The sequence below is a fragment of the Aptenodytes forsteri genome, unplaced genomic scaffold, assembly GCF_000699145.1.
Source record: "Aptenodytes forsteri isolate BGI_AS27 unplaced genomic scaffold, ASM69914v1 Scaffold265, whole genome shotgun sequence".
Taxonomy (NCBI): Eukaryota; Metazoa; Chordata; class Aves; order Sphenisciformes; family Spheniscidae; genus Aptenodytes; species Aptenodytes forsteri.
Genome location: NW_008796175.1, coordinates 1,478,063 through 1,498,080, shown reverse-complemented (window position 1 = coordinate 1,498,080; position 20,018 = coordinate 1,478,063). Strand labels below are relative to the sequence as shown.

The following is a 20,018-nucleotide window of genomic DNA, read 5'->3' as shown; positions in this document are numbered from 1 at the left end:
TCAGAAGCAGTACTTAAGATATTTAGGCTTTTTTTTTTTGAATAAAAAAAAAAAAAAAAAAAAAAGGCAGCTTTCTTTTAAAAGAAAAAAAAACTAAATTAAGTACTTATGCACAGGAAGGGTTAATTGACACTGAACTTCATATGTTGGGGAAATTTGAGTACTTACTGATAAATGAAAGATTTGCTATTTCCAGGGATTTAAACGTTTAGCTTTGGTAGTTATACGTAACACTTCTGTTTGAGACTAAAACTAATAGTAACTATTACTGTATCTGTTTGGTCTTCTAGTGCTGCAGTTGTTAGGGAATATTTTCATGAGAAGGTCACTTCTGGTGGTTTTTTTCCTATGATCTGTTGAGATGAAGGCATGTACTAGTTCAGTGATGCAAAAATAGTTATGTGCTGTTTGCCAAGCTGAAACAATATAATTAACAAAATTCTTGATTGCTTTTTTTTATCCGTAGATTTTCTGTTAATGACTCATCCTAAGAAACTTCACATAATTGACTGATGTTTCGTATGGACCCAGTGAAACCCACCAAAACTACTTCAAGCTTGGCAGTGCTTAGCTCATGAGCTCCTTGTGCCTTTTGGATCTTTGCAACATATTGATGGTGATTGAGGATTTGAAAGAACCTACTCAACTATTTTGTGGCAGTGCACATGGTTTTATATTTTCAGGAAATTATTTTGTAAAGAACAACTTTTAATATTGTAGTTTCACCTGTTTAATCTGATAAATGTTGAGGTGCAGTTTTGCTTTTAGAAATAACCATTACTTTAGTTAATAGAAAGTGCAAGTACAGTATGTTTTGATGCTATTTTGTTCCTGTACGTGGGGATGTACAGGTCTTTTGTATCCATGAGTTAAACTTTTGTAAATCACTAACAAGCTTCAGAGAAAATAGCTTTTTCACAAGCGTATTCAAAACATGTAACGTAGTGGCAAGGGTATTGCTGTAGCACCTGCTTCAACCAGCATATAGTTATCGTGCCCTGAAAAATAAACCTGCAACAGTATCTATTATAATTCTAAATTGGTACAGTATTTTAGGCAGCTCTATGATTAAATATATTTGAGAGCAATATGTCAATAGTTTGCAGGTGATATGTAGCAACAGGTATATCCTGATGTACAGTATATGTATTACCTTTTAGAACAGGTTTTGAAGTAGTAATTCAATCTTACATCATCATGGTAGGAAAATTTAAAGCAATACAGTTGAGGGGGTGGGGTTTTTGGCAATAATGGACAAAACCTGAAGTCCAATTTAACTTAATTTAATTTTTTTCCTCTGAGTATACATGCCTGGGTGGAAGGGAGCCAGAGAAGCCGAGCGTCGCATGATACATACCTCACAAGCAGGTATAAGTGTAACACCAGCGTTCTGTGTGGTGGTGTTGTTTCTCCTGTAAGATATTTATACACATTTTTGTTCTTAAACACATTAAATACAGTACATCAACATAATTTGTTTATAATTTTCTGAAAGTGTATTTTAAATATGTATTTACCAGTTAATATGCAAATAACTGAGTTATAGATATTCTTTCACAAAAAGGTAGTACTGTGCAGTACGGAGTGATTTTTTTTCTTTTTTTTTTTCATAAAAAGTAGGTAAGACTATAAAGTTGCTTTCAGTTATATATTTATGGTACTGCTAGATGGGTAATATCTTCTCTTCTGTTTTTTTTTCCCTTTTTCAACCCAGTATGTATATTATGCTGAAGTTTTGAACTGGGATTGTTTTTCAGTACTTAGCTGTGGAACTGTTGGTGTAAATTTATTTTTGATAAAGGCTGGGTGTGTTTATTTTATGGTTCAGACCTGCACATTTTGTTTTTGCACAAAAGTCATTTTAAAGAATCTGAAATATATCTGCCAAATATTGAAAAAGTAATGGTGTGCAAGTAAATACTGCATTTTTAGTCAAATGTTGCCATTACATCGTTTTTATATAAAGGACACTTGTGAGAGATGGTGGTTAGATATGCCAAGGACAATTATTTTCAATGGTGCCTACACTGTAAAAAAATTACTTTTAACTCCTTGTTTTAATTTTAAAAAAAAGTTTCTGTTTAAAACTTTCATCTGCTATATAACTGAAATTCGATTAGAATTTATATCTGAGAAAAAAGTCTGGAAATAGTTTTTGAAAACAATAATGTTATGGATTAAATAAATATTTTTATAAATGTAAAAGCAGCAGAAGTTGTAAATACAGTTGACCTGAAGCTTTACAAAGTAACTGCATCACAGAAACAAATTGTAGTGCTCCTTTAGCTTCTGTAGTTGTTAGTCTTGTAAATCTGTTTATAGATGAAGCTTATTTCAATGTTTTGGGGGGTTTTAAATGGTTTAAAAATAAATATTTAAGTTCTGTAAACTTTCATGAGCTTGTTCTGTTGTGCATTTTATTCTGGATTTTACTAGATGTGCAGAGGTGTGGATGTACCTCTTACAAACTTGTGTTCTAGTTCAAGAAAGGTGTTCCTTGCACAGAGTTGCGTGGTCGCTTTGAAAAGGTTTGGGTCCCCCCCATGCTGTTCTTGTCCGGAGGACACCTACCAGCTGCTACGCCACAGGGAATGCTATAGACAGATGGAGCAGCCCCAGGGTTCAGTTTGATTCCATTCCTAAAGAGGAGTCTTCAGGATCTGTGTGCTCAGACGAACGTGCACAGCCCGTGACAACATGGTAGAGATGTCAGAACACTCTGACTTCATTGTGAACTCAGCATTGTGGAGTGAAGGTACAAAAAGGCCTGTGCCACAGTTACCTCGGCTTTCACTTCAGCAGTCTTGACCCAAATCTCATTTTAAAGAGCTCCATACAAATTTCTCAGAATTAAAAACATGTTTCTACTTCCATGTCACTTCCCTTAAGGTGTTCTTTTTATGTGGGAGAGCAAGGGGAGAAGTGATGAGAATTCCTCCCGAATTTTGTAACTGGTGGCTCTACCCTGTTGACACAGGGTCTTTAATCTATGCAACTCTTAAACGATTCTGGGTAGGTAGGGTTAGTGAATTATTTGGGAAATTGGAACTTGTCCCATTTGTGATATGACTGTAACGAAGTTGCTGAACTATGGTGCCTCTTCTTTTCCTGTGAAATGGGTGGGATGTGTACCTACCTCATAGGACAGTGTGGGGAAAAACTCATCCACGTGTGTATAATACAACCTCGTTCTCTTCAAGTCCATTCAAGAAGGTTTTTTATTGTACTGCATATGGCATTTCTGCGCCTAATGTCTCTGTGCATCATAAGACTATAATCTAAAGAATGGATGTCTATATTACTGATTTCCAGAGAACAGTTGTCTTTTTCCCCACCATGTGTTAGTTATTGATGAACTGTGTAACTTAATCAGCAGTATTCTGTTGCTGGCAGATAGCTAATGGAAAGATATATCAAAATATTCATGCAGGAACCATCTTCTTGCTTGTTTGGTTTGCTAGGCTTCCCACTGTAGATTGAGAAGAATTGATATTGAAGTAGTCTTAGCAAAGTAGTCTGAATCACAGAATAGAGAAATGTATTTGTTCTTGGGTAGATGAGTCCTTTATCAATGTAACCATGCTTAAAACCCTTGGTCTCTGACTCTTCTAGTACGCTTCTGTACAGTAAGCATGTAGTATCGTAAACACCTGTTCATGCATTCAACTGAATGTCTATAGCTGAATAGGAAAGTACGTAGGTTCTTAATGTGTTTGCACAAAGTTTAGCAATTGTTAAAGGTCTGATTTTTATCACACTGTTTTATGACTTAACACTGGAATAAAATTATTTTCCTCTTTGCAAAGTTTTAGTGGTATGTATGTTGGCTTGCCTTACTTCACATTTTTCCAATAAATGAAGTAACACTTAATACAGAGATGAGGTAGATACACTGAAACCTGTCTTAGTGCTTCTCCAAACGCAAGTTCTTTGTATACTGTGTACAGTTTGCTTCTTTTTATATCCTAACATACACACCTATGCCTAAAAAGGTGCTGAACATCCTGCATCTGAATTTCAAGATTAGCTTTATCTATAAGTTATATATTTTACATGAACCCCAGTTACTTCAGTCCAAATGCATTGAGTAGCTTAATGTTTTGACACTGTAATGCTGCTGTGCCTCCTCCCCCTTTAATAACCCTTGCTTGCGTAAGGGCTATAAAAGTATACATTTTCCAGGTACTGCTGTGTGTCTTTCATTGTCAGCAGACCAAATCATTCCATGTCCTCTCTCCATCTTCGTTTTCTTCCCTAGTGAAACACAATCACTTGAATAGATGTTCTTACCTCTTTTGGGTGAATAGGGCTGAGCAGGGAAGGACTTACTCAAGGGTTATTTCAATTGTTCCTTGATGTGTGAGCCACTGTTTACTGGGATTGTTCCTTTATTTTAGTCAGTCCCAAGAAAGCTAGTTTACGCAATGAATTTAGCTTGAAGATGTTAATTTCTGTCACTTACGAGCTGCTTTGTTCCGCTGCTGTTGTTGACCATTGTGTAGGATGTGCTAAGGCACAGTGCACACGCTGTGCCACAGTGCTCTCTAGTCAACGGAAAAATCCAAAAATAGTTCCCAAGTCCTTGTTTCTCCCTCTCAGTGCTGTTTTCCCGGCATAGTCCTGACTGTCAGAGCTGGCAGCGCCGGGAGATTTGGGCAGTGTGGCTTGTATGTTGATTCCTCTCGGTGGGACTATGTGTCTGTTCTGGGACATGCTCAAGGTAAAGCTGACCTGGGCCAGCCTTTACCTGTTCTCCACATGCTTTCAGGAGCTAACAGTGACTGTAGGTTTGCCTGTATGCTTAAGGTATAACCCTTTAAGGGACATTCCCCGAGGGCTGTGTGTGCAGTCTGTATGTGAAACACTGCTGCTTTTTTTTTTCCCCTCTACCAAATCACGCATATAGACTGCCATACTTAAATGCTGTATTGAGTGGTGGTTCTTGCTCTTTCCAAGGTGCAGAGCTTTGGGAAAGGGAAGAAACAACTCTCTATAACCAGAAAGATTATCCCTTCTCTAATAGAACATGTGCCAGAGCAGCACATGGGGTCCCTGTAGTTCACAGCTTCTTCAGCACAGGGTAACCAGGAGCAAAAGCAAACCTTACAGTGTGCTCTCTTGTTGATCTGACACATTTCTTTGGGCAACTAACCAAGAATGTGGTTGTCTTCAGCAGCATTCAGGGATCTCGGCAAGTCTCCCCAGTCGCTGAGACAGTGAAGGCACAGAGGGAACCAGCAAGCAGCTGCGGGAGAGGGAAACCAGCCTGGCAGCTCTGTGGAGCAATGAGGGCTGCCTGGGAGATGGGAGAGGCAGGGGAAGGTGGGCTAGGGGTGCCTGCAGGGCTGGGGGTGCAGATTTGACAGGGCAGAAGGAGGAACCCAAAACTCTGGTGTGAACAACTGATTTTTATTGTCCAGCTTCTAAAACAAAGGACAGCGACGCGCAGGGTGAGCAGTACCCATAAGCCCAGTTCTTTTTACATTTTAACCTATTTTCTGTCGTTGCCCCAGCTTCCTTGTTTCTGAAGTCCATTCTAGCAGGTCACAGTAGTTTCTCAACTGGATTTACTGGGCTGTCCCTGTCCTTACAGTCACGTCCAAGAGAGTCTTACAGGGTTCTTAAAGAAAAGTAACAAGATCCTCCCCTAAAATCTTACAGAGGTGTCATCATTTCCAGTTTTCTGAGTAGATTTTGTGTAGGTTTAGGGTAATAATAACTTTTGTAATAAAAGTACTTCCAAGAAGTATGTTTATACCTTTTCCCTTCAAGGGAGCAATGGATAAATTGGGAATCCCCCTCCTGCTGCGCCATGGATAGTGAGCAGTCCCATCTCCTGCTCCTTCTTTATAGCTAGAAACAGCCCTGGTAAAAATAACATTGCACTCATATAGCAAACAGAAAAGTTTGGAAGCACCATGGTTACAGCAGACTTCCTAATGCCAAGGGTGAGCACCAGCTGCCTGTTTCTTTCCTACCCCCTCCTGAGATCTTTTCCCCCATGCTGCTTAACTGAGGCCTGATTTGGGGAAGCAAAGGGCCCCCTTACATGCCTCACTCCCCCAGATTTAAGCAGGGCACGGAGGTGCCGGGGCTGTGGAGCTGCTGCCAGAAAATGACAGCTAATGGATCTCAGAAAAGCAGAGCTATACGTTATCATTCATTAACCCACTTCCTAGAGCTCGCTGTTGGATGCTGCTGAATGATTTAGAAGCACCTAGGGGATATTTCTTGGGGAAGGATAGTGCTGTAAGCTGGCTGGGGAGAAGACAGAGCTGTTTGCTTCCTCTGTGGGTCCAAGCATCACAAGGAGCACCCCACACGTGTAGCCCTGTCCTTGAGGGCCAGGTGCTCGCTGCAGCATTGGGAGGGAGGAGACGCAGGACAGAGGAGATGGGCTCCATGCTGGGGCATTGGCTATATCCACGGGGCATCAGCGCCTGGAGCAGCCTCCCCAGCCACCCTGCTCCTCTCCAAATGGGCCTCAAACACCCTTTCCACCAGTGTGCTTCTCTGCAGCTGTGACAAACAGATGTTTAACCTCTTCCATGAGATGTCTCTTGTCTTTTTCTCTCTCCCTCCAATGAAGACTCCAGTGGCTGAGCTCCAAGCGTGGCCAGCAGCTGCCCAGCTGGGGAGGATGCAAGGTCTTTGCAGGGCTTTAGGAGAGCCCTGGCCCCTCTGCCTGGAGCAGGACCCCATGCGTGGTGGCAGAGACACTCCAGCTTCCAAGCATGGTGCAGGGGATGGGTACTTCTGAATGCTCCCCTGTTGTCCATTGGCACATCCTCTATAGCTAAGAGTACTCACACAACACAAATCCATCAATGTTTTGCAAGCAGCAAGCAGCCCTGCAAGCAAGAGTGTCACCCTTCTGCAGCCCCGGGTCTGTGCCGGCCACCTCTGCTCCCTCTGGCTGGTGTCAGGCACCTAGGTGAAATACCCAGAGGCCCCCCTGGAAGTCCTCTCTTCAGCGGCACCGGTGGCGAAGGACACCTCCTCATCCTCTTCATCCAGCTGGAGGCTGCCGGAGGACAGCCGCACCCGGGCCATGGGCGACCGCAGCACCCGGCCGTACAGGGAGCAGTAGTCGGCAGCCAGGAGGTCAGAGTCGGAGTCGCTGGACTCAGTGCTGCTGCCCACGTAGCGCTCAGCAGAGCACCGTGGCCCCGGCGCCAGCCCTTGCTGGGCCGGCACGTGCCGAAAGACACCTGCTTTCCGGCTGCTCAGCACGGGGCACGGCCCCAGGGGTCTGAACTCAGAGCCATAGGGGAAGTGGATGGTTTTCATGTCTGACTGGCTCCAAGACCTCTTGGGAGGCTGCTCCTGAAGGCCATAATCAAAGGAGCGAGCCAGTGACCTGCTCTCCCCCACCGGGGCCACGCTCGTGTCCACTGCCATGCATGCAGCCTCGCGATGAAACTCGTCGGCCTGGGTCCCACTCGGACTCCGCCTGGGGGGTTTTGCTGCCATGGGGTCACATCCACCGACTGGTCCTGCTGCGTCCTCGCTGGGTACTGGTGCATGGCATGGGGGCTGCGGGGGCCTGTCCAGGTAGAAGAGGACCTGCGGGGCCAGGGCGGCCATGGGCAGGGGGCATGGCACATCCGTGTACACCAGCGGCCGGGTGCTCACCTCCCGCATGTTGCCCACCGAGGTGCTTCTACTGTTTGCAGTGAACTGGTGGTGGGGCCGAAAGGATGTCAAAGGGTTCCTGGTGCTGAAGAGGTCGGCGGGCTCCCATGCCCGCTCCAGCTCCAGCTTGTCATAGAGCAGGGGGAAGGTGGACGAGCTTTTGGAGTGGGGCAGGAAGGCGGGGGTCGCTTCGGGCTTGGAGCGCTCCAGCTCAGCAGCAAATGTCACCTCCACAGCAGAGCTCCGGCGCCGGCCATCCAGTGTGGGCTCGGAGGCATGCACCCCATTGGCATGGTAGGAGCCCCGGCCACCATAGGCCAGGCGCAGCTCCTCCACCTGAGCAGGGACAGAGGGTGGGTGGGTGCCCAGACCCCCAGCTGGACAGGGGGGCAGAGCGGGGCTGACAGTGAGCCCCAGAGCCGAGGGTCTGGCTTGGCCTCCAGCTGAGTTCCACCAGCCAGGGCTGCAATGCCAAGACCCTCGGGCACGGCCCTACCTATCGCTGACACCACGGGGATATACCTGCTTGGAGACATCCGTCAGGAGGTCCGGAGAGGAGCGGCACTGTCTCTCATCGTAGCGGGACGTGTAGTGCTTCCTGCAAGGCCAAGAGCGTGGGTGGGTGCATGGCCAGGAGGGTTCCATCGCTCCCCCTAACCCAGGCACTGCACCCCTCCATGCCCTCTGGTACCTTTCAAAGGGCAGGCTCTTCATCTTCGCCTTCCTCCCGTGCTCCAGCAGCTGCCTCTGTGTCCTCCCGCTGCAGCAAGGGGGGAAAGGCGTGAGCAGCACCATCAGCCCCAGCCCTAGGCATCACCGCATCCCAGGGGAGGCAAGGGGATGCAGCAGGACCGAGGCAGCGGTCTCTCCAGGAAAAGCAGCTATTGGGCATCATCCTCTTGCATCCAGCAAGGGCCAGCATAAAGGGGAGGCTCAGAGCTGTCCCCACGCCCTTCCCGGCCCCAGCAGTTTGGTTTTCCCCTGGGACTTTACCTGTAGCGGAAACTGGAGCCTTTGCTGCACAGAAGGGCTTTGGGCTTTGACTTGGGCTCTTCAGACAGCCGGAAGAAGGCATGGTACTCCACACACGTCTTCCAGAAAGCCTTGCAGGTGTCTCGACTCGCCATGGTGAACTCCAGTGTGTCCTTGCACAGCTCCTGCATGGCCGGAGACAAGTGAGCTGGTGTCAGGGGCGCAGGGCCAAGCTCTGCCGTTTGCCCTACTGACCCCCCCCAAAGAACCTGGGCTGCCGGCGGCTCCAGGCAGTGCAGTGTCACCCCACTGGGGACGCGGGGGTGGCACATGCCGTGCTCGGGGGGGAAGGAGAATCACCCATGAGCAGCAGAAATGGATTTTATTCAAAATCGGGGACTTTGCGTGGCTGATCCTTGGTCCACAGTTGCCTGTTCCTGAGCCTGGCAGCTGCCTGCAGTGCAGTACTTACAGAGATGTTTGCATGGAGCTTGATGAGAAAATGCTTCCTCTTGAAACTCAGTTTACGAATTTTGGACCAGTTGAATGTGTTGATCTTTGTATTGCCCTGCAAGGTCAGACACAACAGTTAAAGCAGGATGGGGCAAATCAGAATTACAGAAGTACGATGGGCCAAGTCCTGAGCTTGCAGGACACTGCACGAAACCCCGATGCATCTCTCACTGCTGCTGGGGTCTGAGGAAGGGGTGCCAGGATTTGGTGGTTGACCCTCCTCGCCATCAGTCGGTCCCAAAAATGGGAATTGAGATTCAGGGCTTAACTCTGCCCACTGAAGCTATTTGTAAAACTGCAGGATCCCAAGACAAACCTCAGAGGTGAATGCAGAGCATCCATCCATCCCAGCTCACGAGTCAGGTGAGTTAATGCAACATCAGCCCCTCAAAATAAATAAGCCCCTCGTCTCCTTTGCTGGGAAGCATAGTAGAGCTCAGCTCACTCCCATGCCTTTAGACCCAGTTTAAGCAGTCTGCAAGCGTACCTTACCCCTCATTATCATTACGCATCAATTTAGACGCAGCCACACAACACAGGTGTCACAGCAGGACCAGGTAAAATTGTGTAACTCCATGCTGTGGCACCGAGACCCTCTCAGATTTCTGGAAGAGCCCAGATTTTAATGGGCTCACAGATGCTCTAATTGTGTGTGAGGGGTGTTTATGGCTCTGAATAAATAACCGGGTCTGGCAGCGCCAATTATGAACAGCAGACGCACAGTTAGGATTTTTTTTTTTTACCCTGCTCTGGCAAGATGTTCCCAGGTTGAAATTAGCCGGTGTGGGAGGCAAGCACTGCTTCACGCCGGCTGCGAGGAAGTCTGTATTTATTCTGCAGTTACGCCGCGATTACAGTGTTATGTAATTGCACAGACGTGAGGTGGCTATTTTTGCTGGAAGATTATACAGTGAACACATGTGACACAGTCGTGTAACCTGTGATGCTTACACGGCCACGCTCACCATGACAAGGGCCAACAGAGCCGGGGCAGGCACGGTGGTGAGCAGCCAGCGCTGATGGAGATGGTGGGGCCAAGCCCTGCAGTGGTGCCCTGGAGCATCACCTCTGCACCCAAGGTCTGTAGGATGTGGGAGGGTTTGGAACATACAGCGGGGAGGAGAAGGGTCCCCCCCAACTGGAGGTCATGCCCTTGGGGAAAGGCCACCCCACCTGGGTGCTGGCAGCCCGCCCCGAGCCCCGGGCTCACCCGCAGGACCAGCACCCCCATGTGCGTCACGGCCAGGTTGATCTGCGTCCCCTCGCCATCACTGGCGGGGTGCGGACGAATCCCGTACATCTCCAGCTTCCTGGCCACATCCAGCAGCTGAACGTCCGACTCGGCTGGCGTCTTCCCGCTGGAGACACAAACACGCCGGCAAGCAACAAGAGTGAGAAGGCAGCCACTGAAACAGGCTGAGAAAATGCCATTTTGGATGTGCACGTGCTGGCATCACACCCACCCCACTGCCGGGCCTGCCTGCTGATGGGAACGGGCCCGTTGGCAGGTGCCCATCGGGTGCTTTGGGTGGGCGGCCATGGTGCAGAGCAGCCCTTACCTGTGTCTTCGGTGGTAGTGCATGATCTTGTTGTCCAGGTACTCCTGGTTGGGCAGGTACCTGTGGGTCTCCAGGTGCTGCTGGTCCGTCTCTTCGTGGAAGTCGCCCAGCTCGGCTGCGGGGGACATAGGGAGAGCAGGGTTAGGTTGTGAGGGGTCACTGCAGGGGGAACCCCTGGCTACACAGCCAAAGCAAAGCCCCGTTGGGCCCCCCCTCCCCAGGGAAGGGGCACCGTCCCTGCGGGCACTCGCCTGCCCTTACACTGCAGCAGGTGGGAGACAAGCAGCGCCGCGCTCTTGTCGCTGCAGGGCAGCCGCCCCAGTGCCAGGTCCTTCTTGATCTGGAGGGTGAAGAGGTACCTGTGGAGGGGGACAGGAGCATGCCCTGGGGTGGGGCCGGGCTCAGAATAGAGCCTGGTGCTGGGCTGAGCCGAGGGCTCTGTGCTGCAGGGGGGGCTGTCTGCCCCCGTGCCTCTCCCTGCGCTCACCCATGTTTCAGCCCAAGGGATGCAGGTCTGTGGGGTCACGAGGCGCATGCAGCCCCCGCAAAAGGCTGCAGCTGAGCACCACCATGACCAGTATAACCGCAGGGGGAACCCCTGGCTACACAGCCAAAGCAAAGCCCCGTTGGGCCCCCCCTCCCCAGGGAAGGGGCACCGTCCCTGCGGGCACTCGCCTGCCCTTACACTGCAGCAGGTGGGAGACAAGCAGCGCCGCGCTCTTGTCGCTGCAGGGCAGCCGCCCCAGTGCCAGGTCCTTCTTGATCTGGAGGGTGAAGAGGTACCTGTGGAGGGGGACAGGAGCATGCCCTGGGGTGGGGCCGGGCTCAGAATAGAGCCTGGTGCTGGGCTGAGCCCCGAGGGCTCTGCTGCAGGGGGGGCTGTCTGCCCCCGTGCCTCTCCCTGCGCTCACCCATGTTTCAGCCCAAGGGATGCAGGTCTGTGGGGTCACGAGGCGCATGCAGCCCCCGCAAAAGGCTGCAGCTGAGCACCACCATGACCAGTATAACCCTGCCATTGAAATGCCCATTAGTAGGTTTCAGAGTTAACATTCCTTTATGCTTTGGAGGGCATTTGCATCTCTCGGGGCTAATGTTCTGCAGAAGCACTGTCTTAGTTTTATTCTTAGTTCCTGTTCGCAATGCTTTCTCTAAAATGTAAGAGCTAACAATGTCATTTTTAAAAATAAAATTAAAGTTCTTCTTTCAGAACACAGCTTGAGGCAGGAGCTAGACTGAGCAAAGTCACACTCGGTGCCCAACTGTTAAAGTGTTTGGCAGTAAACAAATTGCAGCCTCATAAGACGGCTGATCCTTCAAGTGGATTTTGTTTATAAAACAGAGGATCAAAAAAGACACTCTCTCAATTTTTGCTTTGTAAAGTACAGAACTCTTTCAATACTTAGGATAACCACTGCTGACAGACAGGTTCGGGTGGATGGAGATAAGGAACTAAGTGCATGCTTCACAATTGCAAAAATATAGGACTGTGCGGTAAGAAAGTAATGGAACAAGTACTGTACCTGGTCAGCTCTTCTCTCAGATGGCCGGGGTCCACTGGGAAAAATTTCACCATAAATTTGAAAAGAACCTCCTTAGGATCTTAAAACACAACATCTTCATAAGTTTTCTTTTACGTGTCTATTGAGAACATTTACAACTCTCTTCACACATGCTGTCTCCTTACAGAATAAATTACTCTGGACCCCTACAAATCAGGACTGGAAGCCCTGAGCATCAGGGACTCCAGCCTGCCCCCAGCGACCAGCCTGCCCAGACCCCCAGCATTACCAATGGAAGTGAACAGGGAGTTGGGTGCCTAAATAATACTAAAGAGAAAATGCCCCAGCAATTATTTAAATTGCAAAGACCCCTGCCAGGAGGTGGGGTTCTGTGGAGTAGGTGCCACGGGTGCTTGTCTGGAGTGTGGCCATCAGGAGGGCTGTACATTAAATCCAGCCCTCCAAGCACTTGGGATGCAACAGCTCCATAGGAAGCTGTTTGGGCAAAGCTTTTTTGTGGGATGAGTGAGAGCAAGCAGCCAAGCCCAAGGCAAAGAGGGAGGCAATTTTGTAGGCACTGACTGTCCCAGGACACAGTGGGACAGCTCAGGGGCTCCTGGAGGGACAGGGTTCTGCAAAAGCAGGCCAGAAGGGACATGCAAAAACAAATTGGTGCTTGAAATAATCCCACTTCTGGTGCACCCAGAAAGGGGGGGCTCTTTATCAGGCCTTCCCCTTACAGGGAAATTTATGCAAACACTGTACTGCAGCCTCCCCATGGCAAATACTGGGGTCGTGGCTTCGTGCTCTTGACCACCTCCTGGTCATCACATATCTGGGGAAAGTAACATTTGGTTCATTGCGGGAGTGGAAACAGGCATAGGCTGAAAGGGGCACTGTGTTAACATTGGTTGTGGCTATGGCAGGGGATGCTGAGACTGAATTCAGGTCAGGCTCCACAGCATCTCTGTGCAGCAGCACGGCGGGGCTGGGGGCTGGAGAGGAGCGGCAGAGCCTGTGAGGCACACGGCTAACCCTGCTTCACGCAGGGCTCGTGCCGCGCAGGCGTCTGGGCTGCTAAGAGCTGCAAAAGGGAAAGGAGGGCATGCAGGGAGCGATGCCTGCCGCTCTGCCAGCACAGCAATGCGTGCACACGCACGCACGCAGCCGCCCCTGCTCCTCCGCCAAGCTGTCAGGTTATTAACAGCTCAAGCCTAAAATGGTGCAGATACCAGATTGCAAAGGCAGCGGTATTTCTACAGGATTTTATATGGACTGTGGTTCCTCTGCAAACAATCCTGCCCAGCCTCGCACTATAAAATGAGCTCAGGTAAATGCTGGAAACCAGAGCCCCCGTCCCCAAACAATAACACTGCACAAATGTGTCTGCGCTAGTCTGCCACTGGCAGTGATTTAGAAGAATTTTATTCTTTAAATACTTACTTTTGACTTGCTTTGTTATGGGTTTTAGTGGTTCCAACCAGACCTGAAATAAGGCAATGAAGAACTGGGTGAAAAAACAGCACAAGAGACAGGGAATAAAAGCAGCAGCAGCATGCTAGAATGCAACACAAAAATGTTGGCCAGCTCGGCTGCTGCAGCAAGCTGTCCCGCTGGGCAGCCCCGCACAGATGGCTACAGATAAACCCCATGGGCCGTGGCTATCACTGGGGCTTTGCCAACCAGCTTGTCCTCCCCTCGTAACTCCCATCTTCAAGGTTTTTTTGGCATCGTGGCAAAACTTTCTGTTGATATTTTCCATCTGGTATTTCAGGGAGGTGCTAGCAAGCCCCCAGCCATACGGGCAGTTGCTGGGAGGATGTGGCATGGTGCAGCATGGGGGCCCCGCGCCACAAGACGCACTCACGTGGTTCCCAGCCTGGCTGTGAAATTCCAGCCCAAAGTACTCCTTCTCCACAAGGTTGAGGTGGCTGCAGGTGAGGTTGAACAGCCCTTTTCCGCAGGATTTTTGCTAGCAAACAAACACACCATGGAAGCAGTGGGTTAGGCAACACCGACAGCAGCTGTGATGGGATTTCAGTGAGATGCGGGAGAAGTTTTAGCTCCCTGCCTTCACCCTGAGAGGAGCTGTGGGATTTCTCCTGATCATGCTGCAGCAAAACCTTACTCAATAAATTCTGTGGCTTTAGCATGTGGGACAGGACAACTGCACGCTGCATGCTTCTTACCTCTGCTCTTGGAAATCAGATTCCTTCTCATCACTTCTCTCTTTTATTAAGGAATGTAAACCAGAAAGGAAAGGAAGAGGAAATAAATCTTGCTTTTGGCTCACCTTTTGCAACCATTGCTGTCTAGGCAGCTCTATCCCTGGCAAACCAGTGTGCTATCCCTGGGATGAGCATCCGCCTGAACCAGGGATGGCTGTGGCAAATGTGCTCGATTAAGAGCAAACGGGAGCACACCTCAAACCTGCACAGTGAGCCTGCGTGCCCCAACAGCTGGCAACCGGATTGCCAGGGACGAGCTACTATTATGGTTAATGGTAATGAACAGCAGCAGGACCCTGCACAGATCCTGTGCCTTGGGCCCTGGGTCATCTGTGCACTTTAGCAGTATTAATTAAGTGGCACTACATGCTGATGAGGGAGACCAGGCTGTAGTTATTCCCAGTAAACAGCAACACTTGGAGGGTGTTTTGCTTGACTTGTTGCCGTGCTGTGTGACACAGCTGGGGAACAACCTGGGAGGCCCCTGACTTTGGAAAATGCTCCAGAAAGCACCAGAAATGAACCTGGCAGTGACCCACCCCAGCAAAAACCCCACTACTCCTTTATCAACTCGTGAAAAGCAGACCAAAAATGAGCGTGGGTTAGTGCAGAGAGCGTGGCCGGAGCAGAGAGGCCGCTGCTAAATTACAGCATTTCGGGTGATGGAGGTGAAGGCAGGCTGCAGCTCCCCGTGCCAGCGGCTGCTCCTGTCAGGGGCGGGAGGGACCCCGACTGCTGGTGGTGATGCACACTAATAACCACCTTTCACGGCTTCTCCTGGGATGAAATTGCTGGCTCCGTGCTGAAAGGCTGCTGAAAAGTGATAGCATAATAACAGCATTCGCTCTGCAGCACTCCCGGTTCTCCTCGAAATTACTAGATCACCAGGGTAATTAAAACAATTATAAATGTTTATTTCCAAGCTAGAATTTTCTAGCATGAAAGGCCTTGGCCTTTGTCAGGCAGCCAGGAAAGACCAGCATTTCTTACCGGGTTATTACGCACCATATCTGCTGGGAGTGACCCGCTCTCCGCCAAGCCCAGCACTGCCCAGGGCAGTGGAGAGGAGCGGCTCCATCCCCAGGAAAACCTGCTCACCGGGGAGACGCAGCCCTGTGATGCAGGGGATGGTTTAAAAGCAGAGGCTTTCCTCTTGCAGAGTGATGCTTGCAGGTGCCCCATCCTGGGTTTGTGGGGCACCGAGGCCCCGACCTGCGCTGCTGCAAGCACCGGGGTACGGTTGTGCCTGGGACAGCATCAGGCAAGAGCAGGGGGCTGTGCTGGAGGAGCACAGTGCGAGGCAGGAGTGTGACATGTGGGGCTGGGCACCCCACATCCGACCCTAAATGTGCCTTCAATGATGTTGCAGGGCCAGGTTAGCACCCACAGGCAGAAAACCCTGTGTACAAGACGGTGGAAAGGAGAGGCTGAGCTTGCCCCTCCTCTCCACGGTGGAAGCAGCTGGGACTGTAAGCAGGGTAAGAAAGCAAGAGGCACATCCAGAGGAAGACAGCAACATGTGTGAGACATGGGGATGTGCACACCCATCCCCAAAAGACACCCTGGCAGCACTTGCGCTCCAATAGCAAAGCCACGTTTCTGCAGTGTTCCCTGTAGCGTGGGCTGCTGCAGCCAGGTCTGTGGTTTAGTGGGGAGCGACAGCTCGTGGGATTTGGTGTGATCTTTCCCCACCACCCTGGAAGATGTCCCCCGGTCAGTGTCTTCTGCATGGCGCAGCTGGCATGCAATGCCATGCATCAAAAGCCACCAGCCTTGATGCTCCCCGCGCCCTTGCTGGACCAGCTCGCGTGCAGCCAGCTCTGCACACCCCCTGTCAATGAATTCCCGCCTTTACTCATCATAAGGGACATGAGACCACGGAAGACTTTGTCCTTTGCTCAGCCCCAGCAATTAGTTCTTCTGGGCTTGTTTGGTGTGCCTTTCCTTTCTTTTTTTCCTTCCCACTGAATCTTGCCCTGTAGCAAATTCCACTAGCAGAGATGCCCAGGCTTTGTCTGCCCAGGCTGCAAAGTGGTTCGCCCTTTCTGTGATGCTCTGGGAGGGCTCCCGAGGCTGCCCAGGCTCAGGGCTGCTTTGTTTAAACCCTTTCCAGAAAGAAGAGGAGTGACTTTATGGGCAAGAGCACATGCCAGGTCGCAGCTCTAGGTATCCGGTGGGGCGGGGAAGGAAGAAGGGAGGCAGCTTTGCAATATCTCCTCTCAGTGCAAGAAACCCATTAAAGGCTGACCTGTGACTATCCCTGCACCCAGTCACTGGGGCAGGGGATCCCAGCGCCCTCCCTGTGCAAGGCGCAGGGCTCGCTGGCATGGCTGGCAGCATCCCAGCAAGATCCCATCTGCGCCATGGCTCAACCTTGGGGTGTTCAGCAGGGAGGGCACAACAGGGGACATTCGGAGATGTGTCAGGCCCCCGCCTTCCCCCCGCCCCGGGGGCTCAGACCTGGCTTGTCGGTGCCATCCCAGGAACCACATCCAGTGCCGAGCCAAAGGAAATCCTGGGAGCTCAGCGGCTGCAGAGAGGGAGCCAGGTCCCAGCTGTCAGTGAAGATGCGGATGGAGGCAGAAGCTGCCCCAGGCCAGCACCCAGCACCGGGAGGGGAACTCATTCCCGTGCAAAGCCGGACTGGAAATGAGACCTCGCTGCACGTGCCAGCAGCTGTGATACCCATGTGAGGCAAGTATAGATTAATACACTGAGTGCAAGGCAGAGGGGGAATCAGGCTCGCTGTGTTTTCTCTCTTTCGCCCTTTTCCCTCCCATTATACTGAAGTACTGCACATTCAAAAGAGCTTTCCAAAGTCAGGAGGGGTTTAGGAAGAGTTGCTTGAAATATCTGCTCAAAACTTAGCCCAAAGCGGTCCTTTTATAATGGAGAAGTCACTAATTCAACGACTCATTTACCGTACCCATACAGCATCAAATGCATGAAATGCCTAAAAGGGGTTTCCAATGCCATTCCATGCTAAAAAAGGAAATGACCAAGAGTTCCTCTAATGGAAGCTATTTGCTGCAATAACATGTCGTGCAGAGCTATAGAGCTGTAAGTGTTTTGGGCAAATAAGAAAGCTGAGATGGAAAAAAATGCAGCAACATTTTACCGGCAGCATGTTTTAAATTGTCTCTCACTATGCTCTGATCTAATCAATATGAAAAAAAAGTAATTTTAAAATTACTAGTCTCACTTTTAAGCTGACTCCAGGTCTAGGATACATTAATTAAACTAAATCAAACAACTTCCATACTGTGCCAAGGGATGGAATTGCTTTACAATCCTCTTTTGTACGAAATGCTGTCACAAAGGAACAGAGCAGGGCATCCGAGACCGAGCAGTTCTCAGGTTATGCTATAAAACCAGAGGACAGGACAGCCTAAGAAATGTAATAGAACTTGAAAAAAACAATTTTATATTGAACACTCTGGTCCCATAGGAGATGCAGGTAAGTGCTAGAACAGAGCTACTTGAATTAGCTAATTCAATGAGCTACTGTGATTATCAAATCCCAACCAACAGTAAATGCTCTATCACACTTGTAAAAAGATGTGTTTCTAACACATAGTCAAGATATATCTAGTTTCAGTTATCCATATACATATATATATAAATCTAACACCATAGATATTAATATTTAACATTTAAAACCTATTTCAGAGCTAGCATTTCTTAACTGTGAATTATTAATGGCAGTGTGTTGTGGGACACTGCCATGCAGAAAATAAGATACAGTGAGTTTTTTTCCTCAGCTATTCACAAAACCACACAGTTTTCTTTTTCAACTGAATGCCCAGGAAGAGGTGCATGCAGATGTTTCTCACCAGGGGTAATTTGGTTAAATATGCTATTTTTATTCTGTTCCCAGATTTTTCTTCCTTGTTGAATGCTTATACTGGCAGCCAGACAAATGAGAGAAGAACTCGATACTTGTCAAGAACATCACTTCATATTACTTGATTTCCAAAAGATGACACCAGATAAGTAAAAGCCATTCCTCCTTCTTTATAAATAATGCCAATAAGAGGGGAGAGCAGGAGTGTGTTGGTGCTGAAAGACACTTAGCAATCAGCACTACCACCTTTTTTTTGGGGGGGTGGGGTTTTTTTGCTTTGTTTTTTTTTGTTGTTTTTTTTTTTAAAGCTGAAAATCAGGAGCTATCAGAGACCATGCAAACCTTCAGAGCATCAACAACTGCATTAACTAGCACAAAAAACAGTAAGAACACAATACCCACTTACATCAACTACAAAGATCTTCTGGGAGTCATCCAGAAACTGGACTTTCAGGTGCAGCATCCTCGAGCATGTGGCTGAGCGTGCGGCAGGCATGGGAGTCCTAGCGATGTGAGCGGTGTGCCGGGAAGGGAGCCCTGACTCCTCTTGCACACATAATTTCCCTCTCAGCTGGATGGAGAAGGCTGCAGTCACAGATGTGGAGCGGAAGCTGGAGCAAAGGAACTGAGTGCCTAAAAACAAGTTAAAAAAAAAATACTGATACCTCCCCTGGTTTAAATATCACCACTGTGTTAAGGGATATTTTACCCCTGTGAATTATGGGTGTATTAATAGGGGAAAGGCTGTGCAGCAGCTCTGCGAGAGTGGCACTAATGGGGCTGAGATTAAACACTGAGCTTTTACAGCTGGTGGTGAGCAATGCGAGGGCAAAGTGAGCCCACGCTTCATACCGCGAGGTCAGGGAAGAAGAGCCGAGCAGCTCTCCTGCCAAAGTCACCGAGCAGCAAGCATCATCTTTTCTCTGGTCCGATTAAGGTGCACCGAAAGAGCAGCTGGCCAGCAGCTGCACGCTCGGCCGGAGCGGCGTTCACACTTGCTCCATGAAGTGGGCAGGTGGCACCTTATCTGCTGAGCAGATGTGGGCAGACCTGGCCAATGGGCTGATGTACTTCGCCAGAGACTGGGAAATGTTTCCAACTTGAAACCAGGTGGGAGTCCTTCCCAGGGAGGCAGAGGAGGACCTGCTGCTAGTTCGCGGCTCGCACACTGGTTTGCAGCTTAGTGAAGTCTCACAAGCCTTTGAGACAACCTGGTTCCCCTTTCACACCTGAAAAGCCCACATTCCCACACACTAACTCATCCTCCGAGTGCCAGAGCCAGCTGCCCACCCTCAGAACCCGCCGGGGCTCAGCCCAGGCTGCCGGGTGCAGCCTCCCCACGGTGTGGTGGGCACCTGGGGCTTGCACTTGAGCTGTTTCTCTGCCCCAGGTACTGCAGGGCCGTGATGAACTGCCTGACCTCTCTGGCTGCTCTTGTCTGGCAGAGCCCCCCCTCACTGAGCATTTGGATGAAGGCAGCGTTTGGGCAGGAGCCCCCGCCTGCAGAAATCAGTGCACTGAGTAGTGCCAAAAGGCAGGTGCTGGACTGTCACAGGGGGCTGTTATTGCTGCTGCTGCTGGAAAAAGCCACAACCATGCACAATCCTGTGGGATCCAGAGCGATGGAAACACATCCCAGCAAACCAAGAAAGCAACATTAAGTGCTGCGGAGATTTCGCTTGTTGCTTCCTTCCCGGTTTCCAATGAAACATCCACTGTAAGTCACTCCAAGCCATTTGCTGTGGTCCCTCTTACGCTTCCTAAATAT

The 20,018-nt window shown here is 49.5% G+C and overlaps 2 protein-coding genes across 2 annotated transcripts in view; one reads left to right on the top strand and one right to left on the bottom strand.

The window, feature by feature from the left end:
- The window catches only part of STK26 (serine/threonine protein kinase 26), a 15,139-nt gene extending 12,744 nt beyond the window's left edge, over positions 1 to 2,395 (top strand). The window contains exon 10 of the mRNA XM_019474209.1: positions 467 to 2,395. Within this exon, the coding sequence (XP_019329754.1) occupies positions 467 to 491 (25 nt within the window). The 3' untranslated portion in view covers positions 492 to 2,395. The remainder of the gene's footprint in view (positions 1 to 466) is intronic.
- Positions 2,396 to 6,930: 4,535 nt separating this feature from the next.
- FRMD7 (FERM domain containing 7) lies at positions 6,931 to 18,713 on the bottom strand. The gene is made up of 12 exons (XM_019474202.1): positions 18,657 to 18,713; positions 14,046 to 14,150; positions 13,622 to 13,664; positions 12,200 to 12,278; positions 11,365 to 11,462; positions 10,680 to 10,794; positions 10,331 to 10,478; positions 9,080 to 9,175; positions 8,629 to 8,792; positions 8,327 to 8,395; positions 8,158 to 8,233; positions 6,931 to 7,971 (listed from the first exon to the last, which is right to left on the bottom strand). Exons 1-12 carry the CDS (start codon positions 18,711 to 18,713, stop codon positions 6,931 to 6,933), a joined length of 2,091 nt encoding a protein of 696 aa, XP_019329747.1.
- Between the last annotated feature and the right edge of the window lie 1,305 nt (positions 18,714 to 20,018).

What these genes read in the sequence shown, in the direction of transcription:
- FRMD7 (XM_019474202.1), bottom strand. Translation starts at nt 18,713, where the DNA reads ATGCTGCACCTGAAAGTCCAGTTTCTGGATGACTCCCAGAAGATCTTT. An exon ending in CTGAGAGAAGAGCTGACCAG is followed by an intron (nt 11,463 to 12,199) that starts GTACAGTACTTG and finishes CCCCCTCCACAG; the next exon opens with GTACCTCTTCACCCTCCAGA. An exon ending in TGGGGGTGCTGGTCCTGCGG is followed by an intron (nt 9,176 to 10,330) that starts GTGAGCCCGGGG and finishes CTGACCTTGCAG; the next exon opens with GGCAATACAAAGATCAACAC.